This window comes from Chinchilla lanigera, unplaced genomic scaffold (genome assembly GCF_000276665.1).
Source record: "Chinchilla lanigera isolate Chin_1 unplaced genomic scaffold, ChiLan1.0 scaffold00003, whole genome shotgun sequence".
NCBI lineage: Eukaryota > Metazoa > Chordata > Mammalia > Rodentia > Chinchillidae > Chinchilla > Chinchilla lanigera.
The window spans coordinates 3585672-3605690 of NW_004955404.1; the positions used below are offsets into that span (position 1 = coordinate 3585672).

At 40.3% G+C, this 20019-nt stretch overlaps 1 protein-coding gene across 1 annotated transcript; it reads right to left on the reverse strand.

The window, feature by feature from the left end:
* Positions 1-1605: 1605 nt before the first annotated feature.
* Abhd13 (abhydrolase domain containing 13) lies at positions 1606-19978 on the reverse strand. The gene is made up of 2 exons (XM_005374009.2): positions 19716-19978; positions 1606-6633 (listed from the first exon to the last, which is right to left on the reverse strand). Exons 1-2 carry the CDS (start codon positions 19900-19902, stop codon positions 5600-5602), a joined length of 1221 nt encoding a protein of 406 aa, XP_005374066.1. The 5' UTR covers positions 19903-19978; the 3' UTR covers positions 1606-5599.
* Between the last annotated feature and the right edge of the window lie 41 nt (positions 19979-20019).

Consider the following 20019-nt stretch of genomic DNA (forward strand, 5'->3'; position numbering starts at 1 on the left):
CCTTAAAGGGGAGAAAGTGGACCAACTTCACAGTTGATGAGTATGAGGTGCTCAGCACTGTGCTAGGTGCTATGCAAGATAGAAAAGAATCACATGACTGTCATCAAAGCTTGGCTTGTTGCAGGAGTAAGATACACAAAAGGAAAATAAGAGTGTGTAATGAAGAACTAAACTGAATACAACCAAGTATCAAGGACAATGGATATTCAGCAAGGAGAGGAAAGTGTTGCTTAGAGCTCCCAAGAATGCATCAGAGACAGAATCCGGGAGAGATGAGAAAGCATTCAGCCTCAAGCTGGAGCACCAGGTATGAGACAGTGCATAGAAGAGCAAAGTGTATTTAACACTTCCCAAGACGTTCAAATACTTCTCCCTTTGTCCACCCCTCCCACTTCAATGTGTCCCACGTTCGGAAGCTTGCAGTTACGGCATAGAAGCCTTGAACTCAGCCACATGTCAAAGACCCTCTGGACAGAAGTCCCACTTTAATCTACTGAGACCTAAATCTGAACTGGGAAAAGAAAGGTTAGTTTCATCCAAGATTTTCTGCGCCATGGTTATTTATGAAGTTAAGGAGAGAGGACAAGCTTTATGAGGGTAACATCTAGATTTTCCCACAGGGATACACATTTAACTACCCTGAAGGCAATGTCATTAACTGCACGATACTTCTCACCGCCTGTCCAGAGCAATTCCTTGGGAGTGACTCCGAACTGGTCCATTTTCAATTCCATTTCAACATTTCAAATCTACTCCAACATGAAGAAAAACTTCCCAACTGTTTTACTGAAAGAATGAGCAAATGAATGGTTAAGAATGAGAGGTCCCGGTGAAAATCTAGCTTCCTTCAGGGTGACCCTGGGTGCATGACTGGCGCTGGTTCTTATGAAATGGGATCACAGGTTAATCCAAGGTTGCTGATGAGGACTCAATGACATCAACACCTTCCACAATTCTGGGCCCTGGGTCTGTAGGATTTCACAAAGCCTCTCCTCCACCTCCTTTGCCCAGTAAGACCCAAGTTATATTCTCTAACCACATCTTTGTTTAGTTTTTAGGAAGTAGCAAAATGGAAAGGAAGAGAAGGAGAGTGAAATGAGAAGATGAAGAGAAAACCTTTTGAAAATAGTGACTTAAAACCTACTTCCCCTTGGGCTCAGGTTGTTGGGCTTCAGAGGAGCACATGAGAGCTGCTCCTTCCCACTAATCCTACCCAAACAAAGAAGGTCTGCTTGAGGAGCACTCCTTCCCACCTCTGGACCACTTGCGGCCGGCCAAAGAGTACAGCCCTAAAGGGCCAAATCAGTCTAACACAAGCCATTAATAAAACATATATAGAAGAGGGGAAAAAAATCAGAATTTTTTGAAAAAGCACTTTACAAAATCTGAGGGCAACATGACTGTAACAGTTAAATCTACTCACACTTACATTCAAATAAAGAAATACACTGGGTGTAGTCACTAGCCGTTTTAGATATAGAAAATCTTTTTGATAATAGCTAGTATTAAATGCAAGATAATATTCTTGGTGAAGGATATACAATCTAACTTCCACTTTTTATATATACCATTAATAGAAAATTCACTTCAGTGAAAACTCAAGAATTTTATTTAACCATTAGAAGAAACTTTAATGTCTTATGATATCACAATAACAGAAAAATTTTTAAAAGACTGAATACAAACTATCTTGACATTAATCAAACTTTTAATGTACCAATTTATTGCATATGTCAGTACAGAAAATAGAAAGTATATTTTAAAAGAAATTTATAGAAAAAACAAATGTAAATGTTTGCTTGCCATGGTTAGCACACAATGTACGATGACATTCAAATCTGAGATATAAAATGTTACTATTTCAAATAAAATATGGCAAATAACAAGTGATTTACATTATGAAGTTGGATCAACCTACTTTATCCTGAATGTACTTCAGTATGTTGAAAACAATGTGAATTTTCAGTATACGGTGTACCAACAGAAATTCCACTGTAAATTATGTTCAACATACACCCGTTACATATGTATATATGGCACTTTCTCTCTAAAAAGAAGTGTCGCTTATACAGTCCTGTTTTTAAACTATTTTTAAGATATAAAATATAAATGGAGGTATATTTGTGCCACTCGGCAAAACTGTATCCACTAGAATTAGGATGAGTATTTATTTCGCCATACAAAGGTATTATTTCTGACTAGCTAAAGTGATGTGTGGCACAGGTAGGAAGAATAAACAGAAGTACTTTCCATTTTCTACTCTCTCAATTTAAAAAATAGATGTCTGTGCTCTGTCATTTCCAACTTTACCTGAGTAATATGAAAATACACAAATCTAAGTGAATAATCCAAAACAGCTATTTATAACTAATTTTTCCTTTCACAGTTGTTTTTCCAGAATTACCAAACACAACAGGAAAAGAGATAGAGGAAGATGGATGACTTCAGCTCTCAAGCATGACCAAAATGAAAAAGTGACTCCCGTGACACCCTTCCACAAAGTTCACAGATTTACTCCCAACCTCAGGAGGGAGCGGAGTCACAAGCTGTAAGGACCACTGGGCTGTGCCGGCTTGCAAGACAATTCACATGAAATTGACGGAATATGGCCTTCATTCTTAAATCCACCAAACCGACTTCACCCAAGCCAAATCTTAAAAATGAGAAGCAAATAAACATCACGTGGTAGGAATGCTCAAAAGTAAGTATTGCACCCTACTTACTCCGGCAAAACATTACCACGCAGCTGAGCTGTGGAGCGACAGTTCACCATAAACTGAAGTTTCTCTGGGACAAACTCGGAGCAGTACTTAAAAACCTACCAAGTTCCCAGCCTACGAAACTGTAAGGCGGGCGCCCAGTCACTTCCTTTGTTAGAAAGGGTTTGTATTTAGAAGTTGTTTGGAAATTTTTTTCCAGCACTTTCATTCGTTAATTACTCCTCTAAGGACTGTGTTATATTTCTCGTCTAGCTGTTTCTATGTTATAGTACTGCTTTACTGGTCACAAATTATTTTCTTCCTTAGTTGGTAGTATGCTTTTTAGCTCCTTTTTTAAAAAATCAATTCCCTCCAACCCCTGTAACTGTCTTTAAAATAATGGAGCTCTGGATTTTTTTTTTCTCAAGTTTACCTTGTAATATTTGAGATTTTAGTATTTCTAAGTTTATAGTAACAACTCAAAATTCACTGAGGAATGTCTCTAGTTGCTTTTGAATAAACGGGCTACAAATCAGCAATCGACATGGACACACTCCCCTCCCACTAGAGATGGGCTGGAGTGGTGGTGCCAGCCATACAGCCACGCTTTACCAGGAGCAAGTGCTCCAGCCCACAAATCAGAAATGTTTGCAAACTCTACGCTCCAGGTTCTAAGGCCCCTGGAAGTAGGACCTTATTTCCAGCCCCTCCTGTCGCAGGAAAGTCTCAGACACAAGACAGTAAAAGGCAGACATCCTGTGACCCTAAACAGAGCCTCTGTCCCTTGCTCCAGAAAGAAAGGTTCACTAAGATGAGAATGAGGACAGAGGATGGCATATACAGTGCTCTAAAACTTCTCAAGTTCTGGCCTAAAAATGGGGTGGGGGTGAATCATAAACCTCAAGTATCAAAAAAAGAAAGAAAGAAAGAAGAAAAACGCAGCATAAAGTAACAATGATGAAAAGTACTAGTACATACTTCCTCAGCATGTTCACAACTAAAGCTGATAAACTCTTCCATAGTGCTGGAGACTGAAGGGTCACATGAAAACGTAACAGTACTGTAAACTTTACAAAGTGACACAAGTAGGTGTGCGCTGAAAGCTCAAGTCTAACTATACACTTTGTTGTACTACTTTTTTAATACATTATTATTTACCAGTCATTCTACATAGCAATGATTGACAGGATAAAAAGTAGCCTTTAATCATTGTGAATTTATACATAAAAATACACCTTCCATGATACGCGTTACCAACTCTTTTTAAAAAGCAAGACTTTTTACAATTAATAATTTATAGAAAACCATTATTCTTTAGAAACAACATTGGCTATAATTTATTTTTTTCTAAATATTGGCATAAAGTGAATGATAAAGATGTTATTTGGCAAAAGTATTTCTAGCCCTATCTCCACAGAAATAATATTAAAGTCAAGATTGACTCATTTCTCTGCTTTAGCTGCTTGCCGAAAGCCAATAAATATAGCGAAAATATTAAAAATATCCTATGCTAGAGCTGACATCATAATGCACAGACCTCAGTTACATCTAGGTTTTGAAGACTGCTTGAAACAACTTGGCACAATTCTACCCTGTGGTTCATGTTTTATTCAGCTAAATCTTGCAAGGTTTTAGAGACTTCTTTCTCTAAGATTTTTCTTACTTTCCTATGCACCTAAATACTACTTCCCACCTACAGCCATTTAACTATTAAATGCGGTCGTAAGTTGTATCAAAACGCTCTAGACTTCCTCCAATCCCACACAGAAAAAATTCGAACATAAAAATAGATCACTTTCTAAAGCTGTCTTTTGATGCAGTTCTATTTCACAGCAAATGGAACATTAAGCTAAGCACATTGCTTGTTTTGGTTTTTCAATTTTTACTTATCTTCAAAACGCCCAATAAATGTTATCTTGGCCTTTGGTGGGTTAGGTGTAGCCAATGTACTGGGACTTAAAAGTCAAATGTGAGAATTACTAAAATATTGTGCACAATCATAAATAAGTCTTCCTAACTTAAGTCTTAAGCAAGTTCTAATTTTCACTATGACCACTATTAGTGGTTCAGCTGCAGACTTACAAAATTGACAGAAGCTAAAATTCTCTTTGCCATCAAAATTACAAATATTAAAAAGTTCAAATGTGCACAGAAAGCTGCAGTAAAATTCTAAGTTTCTGTTTCTACCTGGCATGATCCAGAGTGTATCTCACAAAAACATGGTACATTTATACTTGAAAACAAGGTCCCATTTATTTGTAAGAAAAAGCTGGATCTCAGTATTCACCAGAGCAAAATTCAATGGCAACCTGCACACAGGCTTCATTTCACTTCCTGCCAAAAACAAGAGAGAGTTTACATAAAAATAGATATAACCCAGGTACCCATATACATTGGTCTATGACCGGTGCTATTTACATTAAAAATGTTGCATTGCATAAGTCAAGGAATAAAATACCATCATGCATTTCATTTTAACTTTTAAGGTGAAAAATACAGTTACAGAAGTAAGTTTGCTTACCATGATTGTCCCAATATTTACTAAAGGAATTACATCCAAAGGTTTCTTGTTTCCGTTCAGCTAGTAACCTAAGTGTAACAGATTATACCACTTAACCAACAAGAAACTTTTGAGTAATTTCTATTACACTGACATATTAAACTAAAATTATGGATACATAACCACATTCAAAGTTCTGATGAAAATGTGTGAAATCATCCCAAGAATTACAGTTTTTGAAATGTAAAAAATGATCTGGATCATCATAAAGGAGCACTGAGGTCCTTTCAAAGTTTAATGTCACTTTCAGACAAATAAGACATAACGCACTTCTAGAAAGGAACATTCTTTATCATTCTGCACAAATTAAAATACAATGCATTAGTCAAAAAGGGAGATACTATATAATCGTTACACTGGATGACGTTTTCGTCATTTCTTCAGGAGAATGACTCTTGATGACTTCTTTGATGAACTGTTCAAGTGCAGTGAAATAGCCTTGGCACTGCCATGTGTCATTATGAGTTCCATCTGGAAAAATAGCTAATCTCTTAGTCCGAGAGGGGGAGAGCTCATATAGCTGCTTCATCATTACTGGTGGGATTAACTGGTCAGAAAGTCCGGAGATGAAAAGAGAAGGCATTCTGCACTGAGAGATTTTTCTGTAGGACAAAAATTTATTCTTGTAGCACCATAAAGGAAGGTAACGCATTGGAAAGAAGGAAAATAAAGTGCTGGCCATATGTGGTATACTTAAAAATGTGTTCTCCACCATAATGGCTGAAATCCTATGTGAATTTTCAGAAGCCAAATGAACAGCCACTGCTCCTCCCAAGGAACGGCCAAAAAGAAAAATTTTCGTTTTATCAATGTCAGGTCTAGTCATCACATAGTCTAGCACAGCTTCAGAATCTAAATAGAGTCCTTCTTCACTCGCTTCTCCTTCACTTTTTCCATATCCGCGATAATCCACCAGCAAAAGATTAACTTTGAGGTTAACCAACATAAGCAATGCATTTGGTAACCTGTGACCTATGTTACCCGCATTCCCATGAAAATAAATTATAGTTGGGGAATAGGGTGAACTGTCTCCAGTGTATCTTATCAAAATAAGATTCAGACGTACTCCATCTTTGGTTCTGATGAAAATGTTTTCATGTGGAATGCCAGTGGGCATAGGAACATAAAGGCGTGAGGAGGATGGCTGCTCTGGAAAATAAAGCAAAACATCCTGAAATTTATAGAGAATACCTGCTATTGATATGAATATCAACAAAAGCAAAAGAATGCCGCCATAAAGATGAAAAGTTACTATTAACGGTAAAAGAGAAATACGACAGAGAGCCCAAGACCACGATGCCAAGGCAATTAGCCATCGTTCAATGACGCTCCACAGCATCCAGGACTTTTCCATGATAGCTCTCCGTAAGTACCCTAGAGAAAGACAGAGAAGACCAGAAATTATATGCTTAGTATTGTTAAAGTAAGGCACATGATGTACGAAACTCAGTACCCTTGGGACACCTGCATCACTCTACCCATGAAATGTTGCTTAACTTCGTCACCTTCTATTCTCAGTAGCCCTCTGTCTACTGTACTCCTACCACGCCATGTTCATGAAATATAAAGATACCTTGAATTCACTCATGTTTCTAAAAGTGCTTATTTCCTGCAAAGCACCTTCATTCAGGCATTCCCAGTGATCTAACAGGAAAATACGCTGACGGCACTCCGATTATACTATGTAGAGACAGCGACACAAGGGCCCACGTGGATTTGCCATTATCCCAGGGAGAAGAGTTAGGAGGCAAAGAGATGAAATTCCAAAGCTCATGGTCCATCTACCGCTGACCCATGCTAATAAATTCTAATCTAGCCAGAGCAACTGAATAGAATTTATTTTCAATTTCCTTTTCCATATGATAGAAAAAATTATGACTGACCAAAATGGACAGGGGCTGGGGATTTAGTTCAGCAGCACAGCGCCTGCCTGGCAAGCACAAGGTCATGAGTTCGATTCCCGGTACCGGGGGGGAAAAAAAATGGACAAAAAAATAAATAAAAATACCTCCCTGACATTTTCATAAACTTAAATAATTCATTTAATCAATAGATTCCAAAATTACATTATCTTTAAGAAAAAGTTAAATACAGTGATTTGCTTTTCACATCCAACTTGAAGTACATTTCAGATTGCTGGCATCCTGAGCTATTCAGTATATTTCACATAAGCCCTGCTAAGGTTTTTACACCATGGGGTCAGCACAGATTGCTATGATGTAGTGATAAATAATACTTCAGGATAAGTCTGACCAGACTGGTAAGGCATAATGATAGCAATACTTGGGAGATGAGTGTGACACAGACTGCTGTGATGTAATGATAAGATACCTGGATACAAGTGTGACAGACTGCTGGGATGCAATGATAAGGTACCTGGGGATGAGCGTAACACAGATTGCTGTGATATAAGATACTTGGGGATGAGTGTGACAGATTGCTGAGATGTAATAAGACACTTGGGGATGAGTGTGACACCAATTGCTGTGATGTAATGATAAGATACCTGGATACAAGTGTGCCAGACTGCTGTGATGTAACGATAAGATACTTGGACACAAGTGTGACACGCTGCTGTGATGTAATGACAAGGTACTTGAGGGAGAAGTGAGAATGCACAGAACTCTGAAATACATGAAGCAAAATGAACTACTCACACATTTCAAAAGATTACAACATATAACTGACACAAAGAAAATAAGAAAAGGTATCAAAGACAATTTTACATTTATCAAAGTTTATGGCTGTTGTCTTAAAATGTCAAAAGAACTTGAAACAGTGCACAAGTTTTTTATGTACTATTCATCTATGTATGCTTATTTCTAAAATTTTTAAGTTTCCTTTACACACTAACAGAACTTCCACAAGGAAGGTATTCTAACGTTCATAAATAATATTAATGACTTAATGATTTAATAAATTGGACTTTTTGCTGTTCCTTCACAAAACACAGACTTTCACATTTGAATTCTTATTCAAATGAATTCAAATGAAACGTCTAAAGAGAAACCACAGCCGAGAAATCAACACTGCCATCCAGGGGCAGTAAGGGTTACTGCAGGGACACTATCAGCTCTCTAGACAAAGGCAAGCAGAGTTCAAAGTAAAAATGCAGGCTTAAAAGGAAAATTAAATCTGGTGAAAATTAAATTAAAGGCATTACAATACAGGAACCAAAGAATAACGCTATTGTGCTGAATGATTTAACGTTTTATTATCCGCCATTGCCATCTGCTAACAACTTATGCCTTTCTAGCGAAGTCTCAAAGTTTCTGGTCACCCAGACTTCCCATCTAACGTTCCTTGTTTTGTTGTTGCTGTTGTTTAAAATGTAAATAGTATCTGAATGATTTTGGTTTGTGTCTAAAAGTTGTGTCAGAAAAATATGAGAAGTGGCATTAACTTCATATACCAAAATAACATCATCAACTTCGGTGTATGATTAGGAGGAAAAGGTTTGTGATTATTCATGCATTTGTGTGCACATGTACAAACGCAATAGCAGCACTGCAACATCGGGTAAGATAATGTTTTAAGATATTTCTTTATTGGAAATATTGAAATCATACTTTCCTTCCAGTTAAGCCAATCAGAAGTGTCAAAGATGAGTAACTCCAACATCATTTGGTGATACAGTAGGAAAAGCACATAAACATCACACTATCCTAAGTCTTTGCCTAGTAACTTTGTATTTATTTATCACCTACTTCCTGTCTGAGTGATGTTCTTTTCAACAGAGTAAGAAGTGCTCTTCCACTTGGATAATCAGACAAGGTAACTTAGTTTTCAAGTCAAAGCTCTTGTTTAAAAAGCTACTGAAACGAGAATATAGAGCTCAAAATATATGGATAAAACACTTTGAAATTGAAAATTTATATTTACAACTGTAAAGATCCTCTGTAATTTCCAACCATCATACGATACTGAATTTAAATTTGTAAGGCCAGGAGCTGGATTTCTCTCTTCACTCCAGTGACCCTAATGGCTACAGGTACGCAGGACTAAAATGCTTCATACACAAATGGTCCAGTGAGGCATCTGAATTATCAGATGACTAGGAACACACACAGAAGTGGGCATATATGTTTTAAAATATAATGCCAGAAAAGCTGGCGCTTGTGTGTGTCTATTATTGATTAAGAAATAAAATTAAGAGTTTTCCATGAAATATCCCTGCATAGTCGTTTGAAAAGACTTTGTGTTAAACATTCTCTTACAATGAGCTGTTCACTGCAGAAACAGGAATGACAGGCACGTCTTTCTGAATAATGCCAAGTTTAAGATCAAGTTAGTGAAAGCTTCCCTGGGTGCGTGTGCCTGAGGCCCTTCTCTTTAGGGTACTCTCCTATGCTGGTGGCTTATCCGAAACCTCTACTCATAGGTGCCTTATTTTCAATGCACAGCATGTGTCAATTTCTGCTCCCTCCTCTGGATGGTACCTCCACCTCAAAGATGCTCTGCTGAGAACTGAGACAAGCAAACTTAGTATCTGCCAGAATCTTTTCATGTAAAAACTGCAAAGCACAACTACTCTCAGGAATCTGTTGAGATGCACTAACACTTGCATGTAAACCCAGATGTTCTGAGTCAACGAAAACAAATGCTGGTTCTAATAAACTCAACTGCAGAGATCCTACAGCCAGTATTCTGTGAGTTTTCTCTATACTGTAGTTTGTTATCAAACTAAAGGATTAACAGAACCTCTATCTTTTTCCATATTAAAAATGACCTCCAGGTAACCTTCCAGCACTGCTTCCCTGGAAACCTGCTAAAGCTGTGGTATCAGCTGTGTTTCTAAGCAAGACTGTTGGTAGAGAAAAGAAAGAGTCCTACTGTGAGCCATGTCTGGATCACAGGGACCGTGAGGGCCACGCACACAGGACAAGAGAAGCTCACACCTGGGCTTTGCTGAATGAGACACGACTTGCAATCGGTTTGTCCTTTGCTGAGTCCTGGATGCGGTGCCCATGTGCTGTTTGCAGAGAAGCACAAGTGGCTAAAGTGCGCTCCCAACCCACTTCCACTGTGTGTCATCTTTACATTAGACCTGCACTGTCACCTGGGAGAAACAGGCCTGAAGCTGACATGCGGGTTTCTACCCTAGTCTTTCAATGAAGCAGCAAGGGCTCAGCATTCAGCAGGGCATCTGGCTCCTGTGAGTTATGTTCAGGCGTGGTCTTACTGGAGGAGGAAGGTAATGTGTTGTCCCACAAAGTACGACCTCCGTGGCAAAACAGTGATGCAACGTGTGACAGAAGAGACAGGGTATCAGGTTCTTCAGCATGCTGACATGCATTTGCTGCTACCATCTCAGCATCATAAATGAGAAATAACACGTGAAAAATACTGTAAATCAGATCAAAGCCTATGAAGAACATAGACATGTAGTCAACTAAGCATCTGTCCCTTCATTCTCCTTCTACTTCATTACCGAGTACGTATTTAACTTGCCTACATTTTAAATGAATCCCTGCCTTATTTGCATTTGTCCATTTTGCCCGTGCCATATCAGACTGGATCTTGCATATCAAATCTTACTTTATTTTGGTTTTTTTTTGAGGCAGGGTCTCTTTATGTAGTTCAGCATGACCTTGAACTCACTATGTAGCCCAGACTGGCCTCAAAGTTACAGCAATCCTGCTGCATCAGTCTCCCAACCAGTGAGGTCACAGGTGTACACCACCATCCCTGGCTTATATGTGTCTAATGTAAAACCCATCAATCTGTGGCTTCAATCACTCCTAATTAACCCCTTAACCACTTCCTGAAGTTGTGATGAGTGAGCTCTTACAATGGACCTCTCATGAGCAGTACACTTCACCTGCCATTCACAAGGCATCTTCTCCCTCACACTGGGACACCCATTGCTGGGGACTCCTCCCCCAGTATGGAACACATTCAAGCTCTTGTTTCTCTTTACCTTGCATCCGTAAGCAGGCACTTTCCAAGGTTGGGTCCACTGTTTTCCAGGTTCTCCTGTGTTAATCTGGATCTGATGCATTCCCCATAGGCCTCCGTAGGAAAGGCTTGGTCTCAAGTCTGTGACACTGCAGGAAGCTGAGGAACTCTAAGGAGGTGGGGCCTCGTGGAGGGAGCTGGGTTACTGGAGGATGCTGGGAGGGTCAATGGGCCTGGATACCTCCTCTCACTCTGCTTCCCAGCCACAGGGAGGCGCAGCGTCCCCTGCCACTTCCTCACCTACTGTCTCGCCACAAAACCTAAGCTGCAGGCCATAACTATGGACTGAACCCTCTCCACCGTGAGCCAAAACCAATCCCCGCTTATGGATTCATTATGTCCCAGTGAGGGAGGGGTGACCACCAACATACTCCATTCCATTCTCGGGATTTCACTCTTGCTCACACTGCACCTATCACACCTGCATGTAAACTGCGGCCTCTCTTCTACTCTTCCTCTGCAACTTCAGCTTACCTGTCTTGAGTGTCTGATGCTTCCTGGATGTCTCAAACTCATCCAGAGCAAACTTATCTTCTCCTCCCTCAATGTGTTGTATGCACTATGTTGACTATGAACAAAAAGCATGGCACGAAGCAAATACATTTTTAAAAAGCTTGGGTTTGATTGTGAGGCTCAATATATAATATGTAGACTAAAATTTAATTACTACAGCATCAAAACTATGTGTTATAGTATGGGTCTTATATTTGAATTAAACAAAATACAGAAATATCTTTTGTGCTTTCTAAATGAATTTGAATTATGTAGATATTAGTAAGCACCTCTCAAGAAATAACCTATTGAAAAGAATCAAGATGTGTTATATACTTACTTGCACCTACTCCCTAAAATGAATATAAACTTCATTTTGCAAATATGTAGTAATAAAATTTGTTTTCAATTTAAAGTAACTGATTTATTAAAACTGTGACTATTCTTTATATAATAGACAAATTAGATTCAATGATTGTTTTCCTTTTAAATGAATGATTCGAAAGTATTAAACTTCAAGTTTCAGCAACATTCTGACACATGGAGGAAAACTCTGAGCCTGATGGCCTTGACATGTCTGCTGGTGTCAACGTATGAGTTTTATAGTTTTCACTGCAGTATGGTCTCCTCTAGTGTTCTGTATGCTTCCTATCTTTAAATTTAAGTCCAATATGGGTGTGCAATAACCAATATAAAGCCACATATGAGAATGATTTAAAACTGTAAGCATGCTGACCAGCAATGCTGGCTCAACAAGTCAACCAAGCCAGGTTCTCCTGACTTCCACAAATTATCTCAGGTGTGCCCTCACGTAAGATCTTTGAGATCACATGTGGCTCCATTTTCAGAAAAAGTACTTCTTTTATGAACTGATGCTTTAAAAACATAGAACTCAATACTGAGTTATGTTACCCTTGAAGCTGAGCCCTCATAATACCCCTGTAGGCCCCTAAGGGAGCTGTCAGGCCCAGCCTAGACCTCTGTGGTCTCTCAGAATTGGTTTCCCAGCCTCTTCCAAACAGGCAGTCATCTCATTCCAACACATCCTATCATCCTATTTAAAGACTAAAGACAATGCCACAAATCGTATATGCAGACACCACCTATGTGAATCTAGTACTCAGAACATCAGACCAACAAGAAACGATAAACAAATGTATTACAGTCCTTGTTCTCCTGTGGCTAATGATCTACTCAGTAACTCTCAAGCAACTCATGAGCAACCCAGGCCACATACACGGGTAACACAAGCTCACTCAGTTACAGAGGAGCCTGAGTCAAAAAAAGACCACAACTGTCCTTAAATATAGCACAGGGAAACAAAAATCTTAACCATGAGTCCTTCAAAATACAATTTTTTTTTTTTTTTTTCCGGTACTGGGAATCGAACTCATGATGTTGTGCTTGCCAGGCAGGTGCTGTGTTGCTGAGCTAAATCCCCAGCCCCAAAATACAATTTTAATAAGCTTCTTAGATTTCGTCAGGCTTGACCACTTACAAACACCAACTGAAAACTTAAGTAGACCTTTTAAAAACAGGACAAAGGATAACTCCAGGGTTAAGAATCTCTTCCTTTCTACCAAGAAGCTAGCTGTCTAAGTCATTTATTTCTAATCACTTAGCACAACTATTCACAAGAACTGGAAGCGTTCTGCACAATCTACATACATACTTGACAAGGGTAGTGTAGAGAAAATTAGAGCAATTAGACTGATAAACTTTAAGCTCCCCCTTTTTAAACTAATTGTTGAGTAAGGGATTGATGGGCTGCAGTGGATTGACAACTGGTGGTCAAATTATAACGGCCAGCAGAACTGAGTAAGTGTGGTGCTGGGTGTGGGAGGCCCACCTAAGGGTTGTTGCCAGCAGCGTAACAGGCAGAACTGGAGAAGCAGCAGGCTGTTGGGAGCTGACAAAGGCTGTTGCGAGCTGATAGAAGCTGTGAGGAGCTGTTGGTTCTGTGGAAGGAGCTTGTCATGCTGGCTTCCCTGATGAATTTGGCTGTTCTCATCCTCCGAGGAGCTCGGGACCTTGTTGGCACTAAGAATAGCTTCAGTTCACTTTGGGGGAGCTCTGGTCCTCACTCTGAGTATCGCTTCCTGGCTCCAGAGGGGAAGAAGGTACACAGCTCAGTCTTCTGAAGAGGCTTGTTGTGCTGACTTTCCTGATGGGAACTCAGCTTTCCTGATCATCGGAGGAGCTTGCAACCTCAATGTTGCTGAGGATGGCTATGGTACTTTTTGAGGGAGCTCTGGTTCTTACTTTGCATGTCACTTCCTGGCTCCAGTGCAGATCCCTCAGCCTACTAGCACAGATCCTTCACCCCGCTGGCACAGACTTTCTAGATTCTTCCACTGACCTTTGGGTCTTCCCAGCACAGATATGTGAAACAGGCCTGCATGAGATATTGTTATGGACTCTAGGCCTCCAGTTGGACTCATGGGAGGTACTGTTATGAGTTCTAGGTCTTCAGCTGGATTCATGCATGACATTATCATGAGATCAAGGCCCTCAGCTGGATTCTTTGGTCTCTAGCATGTGGACAGATTTCCTGTACTCTCCTGTATATGATTCTCTGGGTGACTAGTATAATCTTATAAAATATTATAATCTTAAAAAATGACTACCAAATCACAACAAAATTGGTACCGGGAGAGTGGGCTTATTGTTGTGATGTTGCCTGGCCATGTGACCTAAGAGCCTTTAGAATTAATCTGGAAATGTTTTGAGAGACTGGCCAAAGAGGCAGCCCTTGTGTGCTGCGAACTATATGGAGACTTTGGTTGGAGCTTGGCAAATCAGAGTACTGATGAAAATGCTGCCAATTAAGATGAAGCTCAGGGGGTTTTAATTGAGAAGGACTGCATTGGCTGCTGAATCCCAAGTAGTATACTGTGCTTTGGCAGAAGCTGGTGTGCATTTTGCTCGTGTTTAAGAGATAGTGCCTGGTTGGAGAAACAAACATTTCAATGTAGTCTATTGTTGGGAAATCCCTAATTTTTAGTCTTGCCATGCACTGTAAAAAGTAATGGGAAGTAAGGACTGTGATTGTAATAGTTCTTTCAATATGTTTTTATGTTGTTGTTATATATGTTTGTAATTAGGTTAATTAATCAAAGTATGTTTTAACCTTGAATTTTGGTCACCCTTTAAATATTCTGCTTTTGGTGCAGGAACGAGGGCAAAAAGAAAAATGTACATATGTAACTGTTACATTAATGTAAATATGAATAGACTAAGACATGTTTACTTTCACAAATCTGCCACTACAGACTATGGATTAAGGAAATGTGCATGATTATCAAGTTGACCAGGGGTGGACTGTAGTGGATTGACAACTGGTGGTCAAAGTATAACCCCCAGCTGAACTGAGTAAGCATGGTGCTGGGTGTGGGAGGCCCACCTGAGGGTTGTTGCCAGCAGCATAACAGGCAGTACTGGAGAAGAAGTGAGGCTGTTGGGTGCCGAGAAAGGTCTGCTGCGAGCTGGTAAAAGCTGTTAGGAGCTGTTGGTGTTCTCGAAGGAGCTTGTCATGCTGGCTTCCCTGATGAACTTGGCTGTTTTCATCCTCCAAGGAGCTTGGGACCTTATTAGTACTGAGAATAGCTTCAGTTCACTTTGGGAGAGCTTTGGTTCTCACTCTGGGCATCACTTCCTGGCTCTTGGGGGAAGATGGTGCACTGCCAGTCTCCTGGAGAAGCTTGCTGCGTTGGATTTCCTGATGGGAACTCAGCTTTCCTGATCATCGGAGGAGCTTAGGACCTCACTGTTGCTGAGGATGGCTGTGGTACTTTTCAGGGGAGCTCTGGTTCTTACTTTGCGCATCGCTTCCTAGCTCCAGTGTAGAATCCTCAGCCTGCTAGCACAGATCCTTCATCCCAGTGGCACAGACTTCCTAGATTCCACCACTGACCTTTGGGCCTTCCCAGTGCAGATCTGTGAAACAGGCCTGCATGAGATATTGTTATGGGCTCTAGGCTGGGCCTCCAGTTGGACTTGTGGGAGGCATCGTTATAAGCTCTATGTCTTCAGCTGGACTCACGTAGGACAATTCTCTGGGATGCACGCCCTCAGCTAGATTCCTTTGTCTTAGTGTGTGGACAGATTTCCTGCACTCTCTTGTATATCATTCTTTGGGTGACTATCATTTATAAATAATATTATAAACTATGTGTCCTGTATTATATTGTTCCCCTTGCAAAATATCCTCCAAACTAAGAAATGGGTCTTCTTACTGAGCTACATGTCAGCACTTTTTAAAATTTTGAGACAGGGTCTTCACAAGTTATTGAGATTCACAGGCAGGGCTCCAACTTGTGATCCTCCTGCCTCAGCCACCCAAAGTACTGGGATTACGGGTATGCACCACTGTGCTCTGCTTAAAGTCCCGATTAAATCTATTGACAGTTTCTATGTCAATAATCCTCAAAAGGTAGTTGCAGATTCCTGGAGGTACAAACAGCCTTTCAAGGGGTCTGGAAGATCAGCGTCGCACACATATTTACCTTACCATCTGAACTTTGCACTAATGCTGCATAAGAAAGACGGGTAAAAATGCAGGAGTCAAAGCAACAGCATTAACATGCAAGAATATCGTATTCTTTATCACCATGAGCTCACAGTACGGGAGGGGAGAAAAGCCAATTTCACTTAATAGCAGGGAAGAAACAGTAAAAATTATTAACTGTACCTCAACCAACAGGTGTCTTTCTAGCACTGTGTGTGACATGCATGACAAAACAGGACTGTGCTGTGCATAGGAAGCTGAACTAGCTGCAGTTTCCCAGTGACAATATTTTAATTTTTAAAGACCCTTGACAAACTGGTCATTCAGACGGGGGTGTCTCACAGACATTTTCTGGGAAAGGAATGAAGTTTCCAATTGCTCCCCAAGAGCTGAGTTTTTGAGATGGCAGAGGTAATATTAAGAAATCTGATTTTTCACCAACTATTAAATGTTTTACTCTTTCAAAGAATCTGCATAACTCAGTAAAGAAAATATTCTAACCCCTGATGAATGATTTCACAACTCAATCGGATATAAGCGTGCCGCTCCTTGGAAGTACTAACGGTTTGAATCCATCCAGCAAAGGCTTCTCCAATAGGGATCCAGGGGCCAGGAGCACGGCCTGCAGGGAGCCAGGTCCTGAGAGTACCAGCAGGGCACTGAAGACAGAACAGGATCCCAGTACAATTCCACTTACAACCACAACGTGGCCTGAAGCTACTTTTATTCAGGTTTTACTTAAAAGAGCCTGAATGAAGAAACATAATTTGCCTGTTCTACTGAGCAGATATTATTTTTTAAAAATGTTAAACAATTTCATAGTCATATTTTTGCAATTACTTGTTTCACACAGAATGCTATGTGTATCAATATATAATGGACTGACTACTATTATTTTATAAACTTTTGGCTTTAATTTCTAACCCAATAAATATCCGTATAATATACATGAGAAAAAAACTGGCAGGATCCTGAATTTTGAGTTGTAATATATAAAAAGTGTCCTACGACCAAAAAGGTTGAGAACCACTGTTTTACACAGTCTAACTGCATAACTTTAAGTGCTTTTCTCCCCAGAAACTTGCCCTTCAAATTAAGAATGATATACTATAATTTTTGAAGTCCTCTGTACATTACATTATAAATATATTTAAGGTTCTTTACTCAATATTTTATCCAAAATTTAAAAGTCATGATGCAACTTACACACATGAAGAATTAAAACATAAACTACAGGAATATATACACTGTAGTTATTATTCCCCTAATAACTAGAAGAGCAAACTGAGCAGATACATTACTTTACCACAGAAAAAAGTTATATTTTGTAAACACTGGAGCTTCCACACAATGAAATTATTAATCTGCTCTAATTGCAAAAGTGCTCCGTGTTGCCCAGTATATATTTGATTTAGTGATGTTTTACGAACCAAAAGATCTTTGAAAACTACAAATGTTTTACTTGTCTATGAATTATATACGAAATCCCCCAAAACAGTCTAATGACTACACAATTATAAGAACAATTAAGAAGTATGAATAAATGTACTTTTTTTAAAGGTTCTGAATTTTAGAAGTCTGTCTGAAAGTGAAAGCTAGTCAACTGTCAATACTGCACCCAAGCCTAGGACAGCGCAGTGCGCAGGTCTAAGTGAAGGGCGGAAAGCAGCTCACACGTCATCGCTGACACCATGTCTCAGGGGACAAGGGGACCCCACAGTGCTCACTAAGTACTCGAGGGAATTCACACCTTCCAGTCTCGGTCCAGGCCATACGGAGCTCAGATTTGGCCGTCTTACATCAAGTTGTCTCCGGTTCTGCGAAGCACTGGAAAGTTAAGAACTGCGCCAGCTGCACAGTTGAAATGGAACACAAATTGCTGCTTCAGTGTGTTGAAGATACCACAGGATGAATTATCTATTTGTCTAATGGTTGCCCACATGGCATCAATAATGAAGAAGTGTGTATTAATAGTCCTGAGGGACAAATGAGCAGCAAGTGCCTATGGAAATATGGGAGGGTAAATGAATGGTTCAGGGGAGCATTTTAAATGGGCAGGATTGCTTTGTTATTTTTTTTATTCTCTTTAAAATAAAAAATAAATGGGCAGGAGCAGATACCTCAAAAATTACACTACTGGGCAGTCACTCAGGAACATTTTTATACTTTCTGCCTTCATGATACATTGAAGACTTGGCAATACGGTCAGCTTTGACAAAAACAAAGATGACAGATTATTACCACAATGGGAGCCAATCACAGCAGCTTATTATAAATATCTGTAAAAATATGGTAAGCAACAAGAAAGCCACAAAACTACAAACGTAAATACTGACTCTAGAATTCAGGCCAGTGAGATTCAGGAAGTTTACAATTTATGAATGGGAAACATTTAAAAAATTTAACTTAAAATCTAGCCAGGTGCAACTTGGAATTTATTCTCTTAAATAAAACCGATCTTACAGTATAGGTAGAGTTTCACAATAGCTCCTAAACACATGCAATTCATACCCTGAAAATAATTCTGCCATCACAAGGGACTTCACCAGAAGTACTGGTTTTACCGTCTAAGATCTGTGAAACAGTAACATAAATGTTACATTGTATTATGAAGTCTCCCCATTTGAAGAAAAAAATCTTCATTAGAACTAGATCCCTTTTTACATCTGCTAGGAAGAGTGTTTACAGACCTCAGAATTTCCTGAAGGAACAAAGGAACAAGAACTAGAAGGATTTTAGCATGTCCCAGAAATAATTAAAGGAGTTCTAGATTAATGAAAACAGAATTAGAAACACTGTCCCTGAGGTAAGTGAAGAGAGAAGTACAACCACAGAAACATGTTGGGGCTGACAGTTTTCAGTGCCTACACTAGGTAAGTCATACTGTCGGTCCTGGGCGAGTTGGCTGGGACAGCTCTTAACTCAAATAGAAGATTTCCGTGTGCCTGACAGGAGGCAGCGGGCCAAGAGCTACCTGTAGGCAGAGTGCAGAAGCCAGTTTGCCTTCATCTTTCCAAATTAACGATCAGTGGAGGCAGTGTGGCGCAGCGGAAAGGAGTCTCTTTGGGGTGTGGTCTGCTAATGCTAGGTAGCTTCGGCCAGCTCGCTTGGCCTCTCTAAATATGTATTTCCTCATAGGGAAAAGAAGAATGACACACTGCATGGAGATACTGCTGAGATCAAACGTAACAGTGTGCTAATAAATATAGCTACTGCCATCTGCCGAAACGTAAACTATTTTATTATCCACCAGAGTGAGTTACAATTAGGGGTCCTGCTAGACTCGGACAAAAAAATGGAAATGACTCACTGGAGCTACTCTGTTTGCGCACAGGAAATAATTAGAGCAATTCGTTACTTCTGTACCAAAGTCCAGCTCAGCGGGCAGACCGCGGGGAAAGTTTTCGGGGACCCCCCCGCCAAGCGCTGCCTATTCGGTGGACCGTGCTACACGACCTGCGGACCCCGACGCGTACTGCAGGGTAAGTGACCCGCTTACACGTCTGTGAGTTCCTTGTGGCAGACTCCCTCTTGCTCTCCTCTGCGCGTGCAGTAACAGAGGAGCCCGGTCCTCTCCTGGCGATCACTGCCCAGCTGGTACCGTGCGCAGCACCGTAATGAGACGGGACGGGGCGAGCAGGAGTTCGCCCCAGTGCGATCCGGGTTAGCGCTCCCGTCGGAAACATGCAATCGACGCACGCCAAAGCAAGGGCGACGCACCGAACCAGACACGGAACGCAGAGCCCGGCCGGCCCCGGCGGCTCGGCCGCGGCTCCCAGGCAAACGCTGGGAGCGGGCCGAGC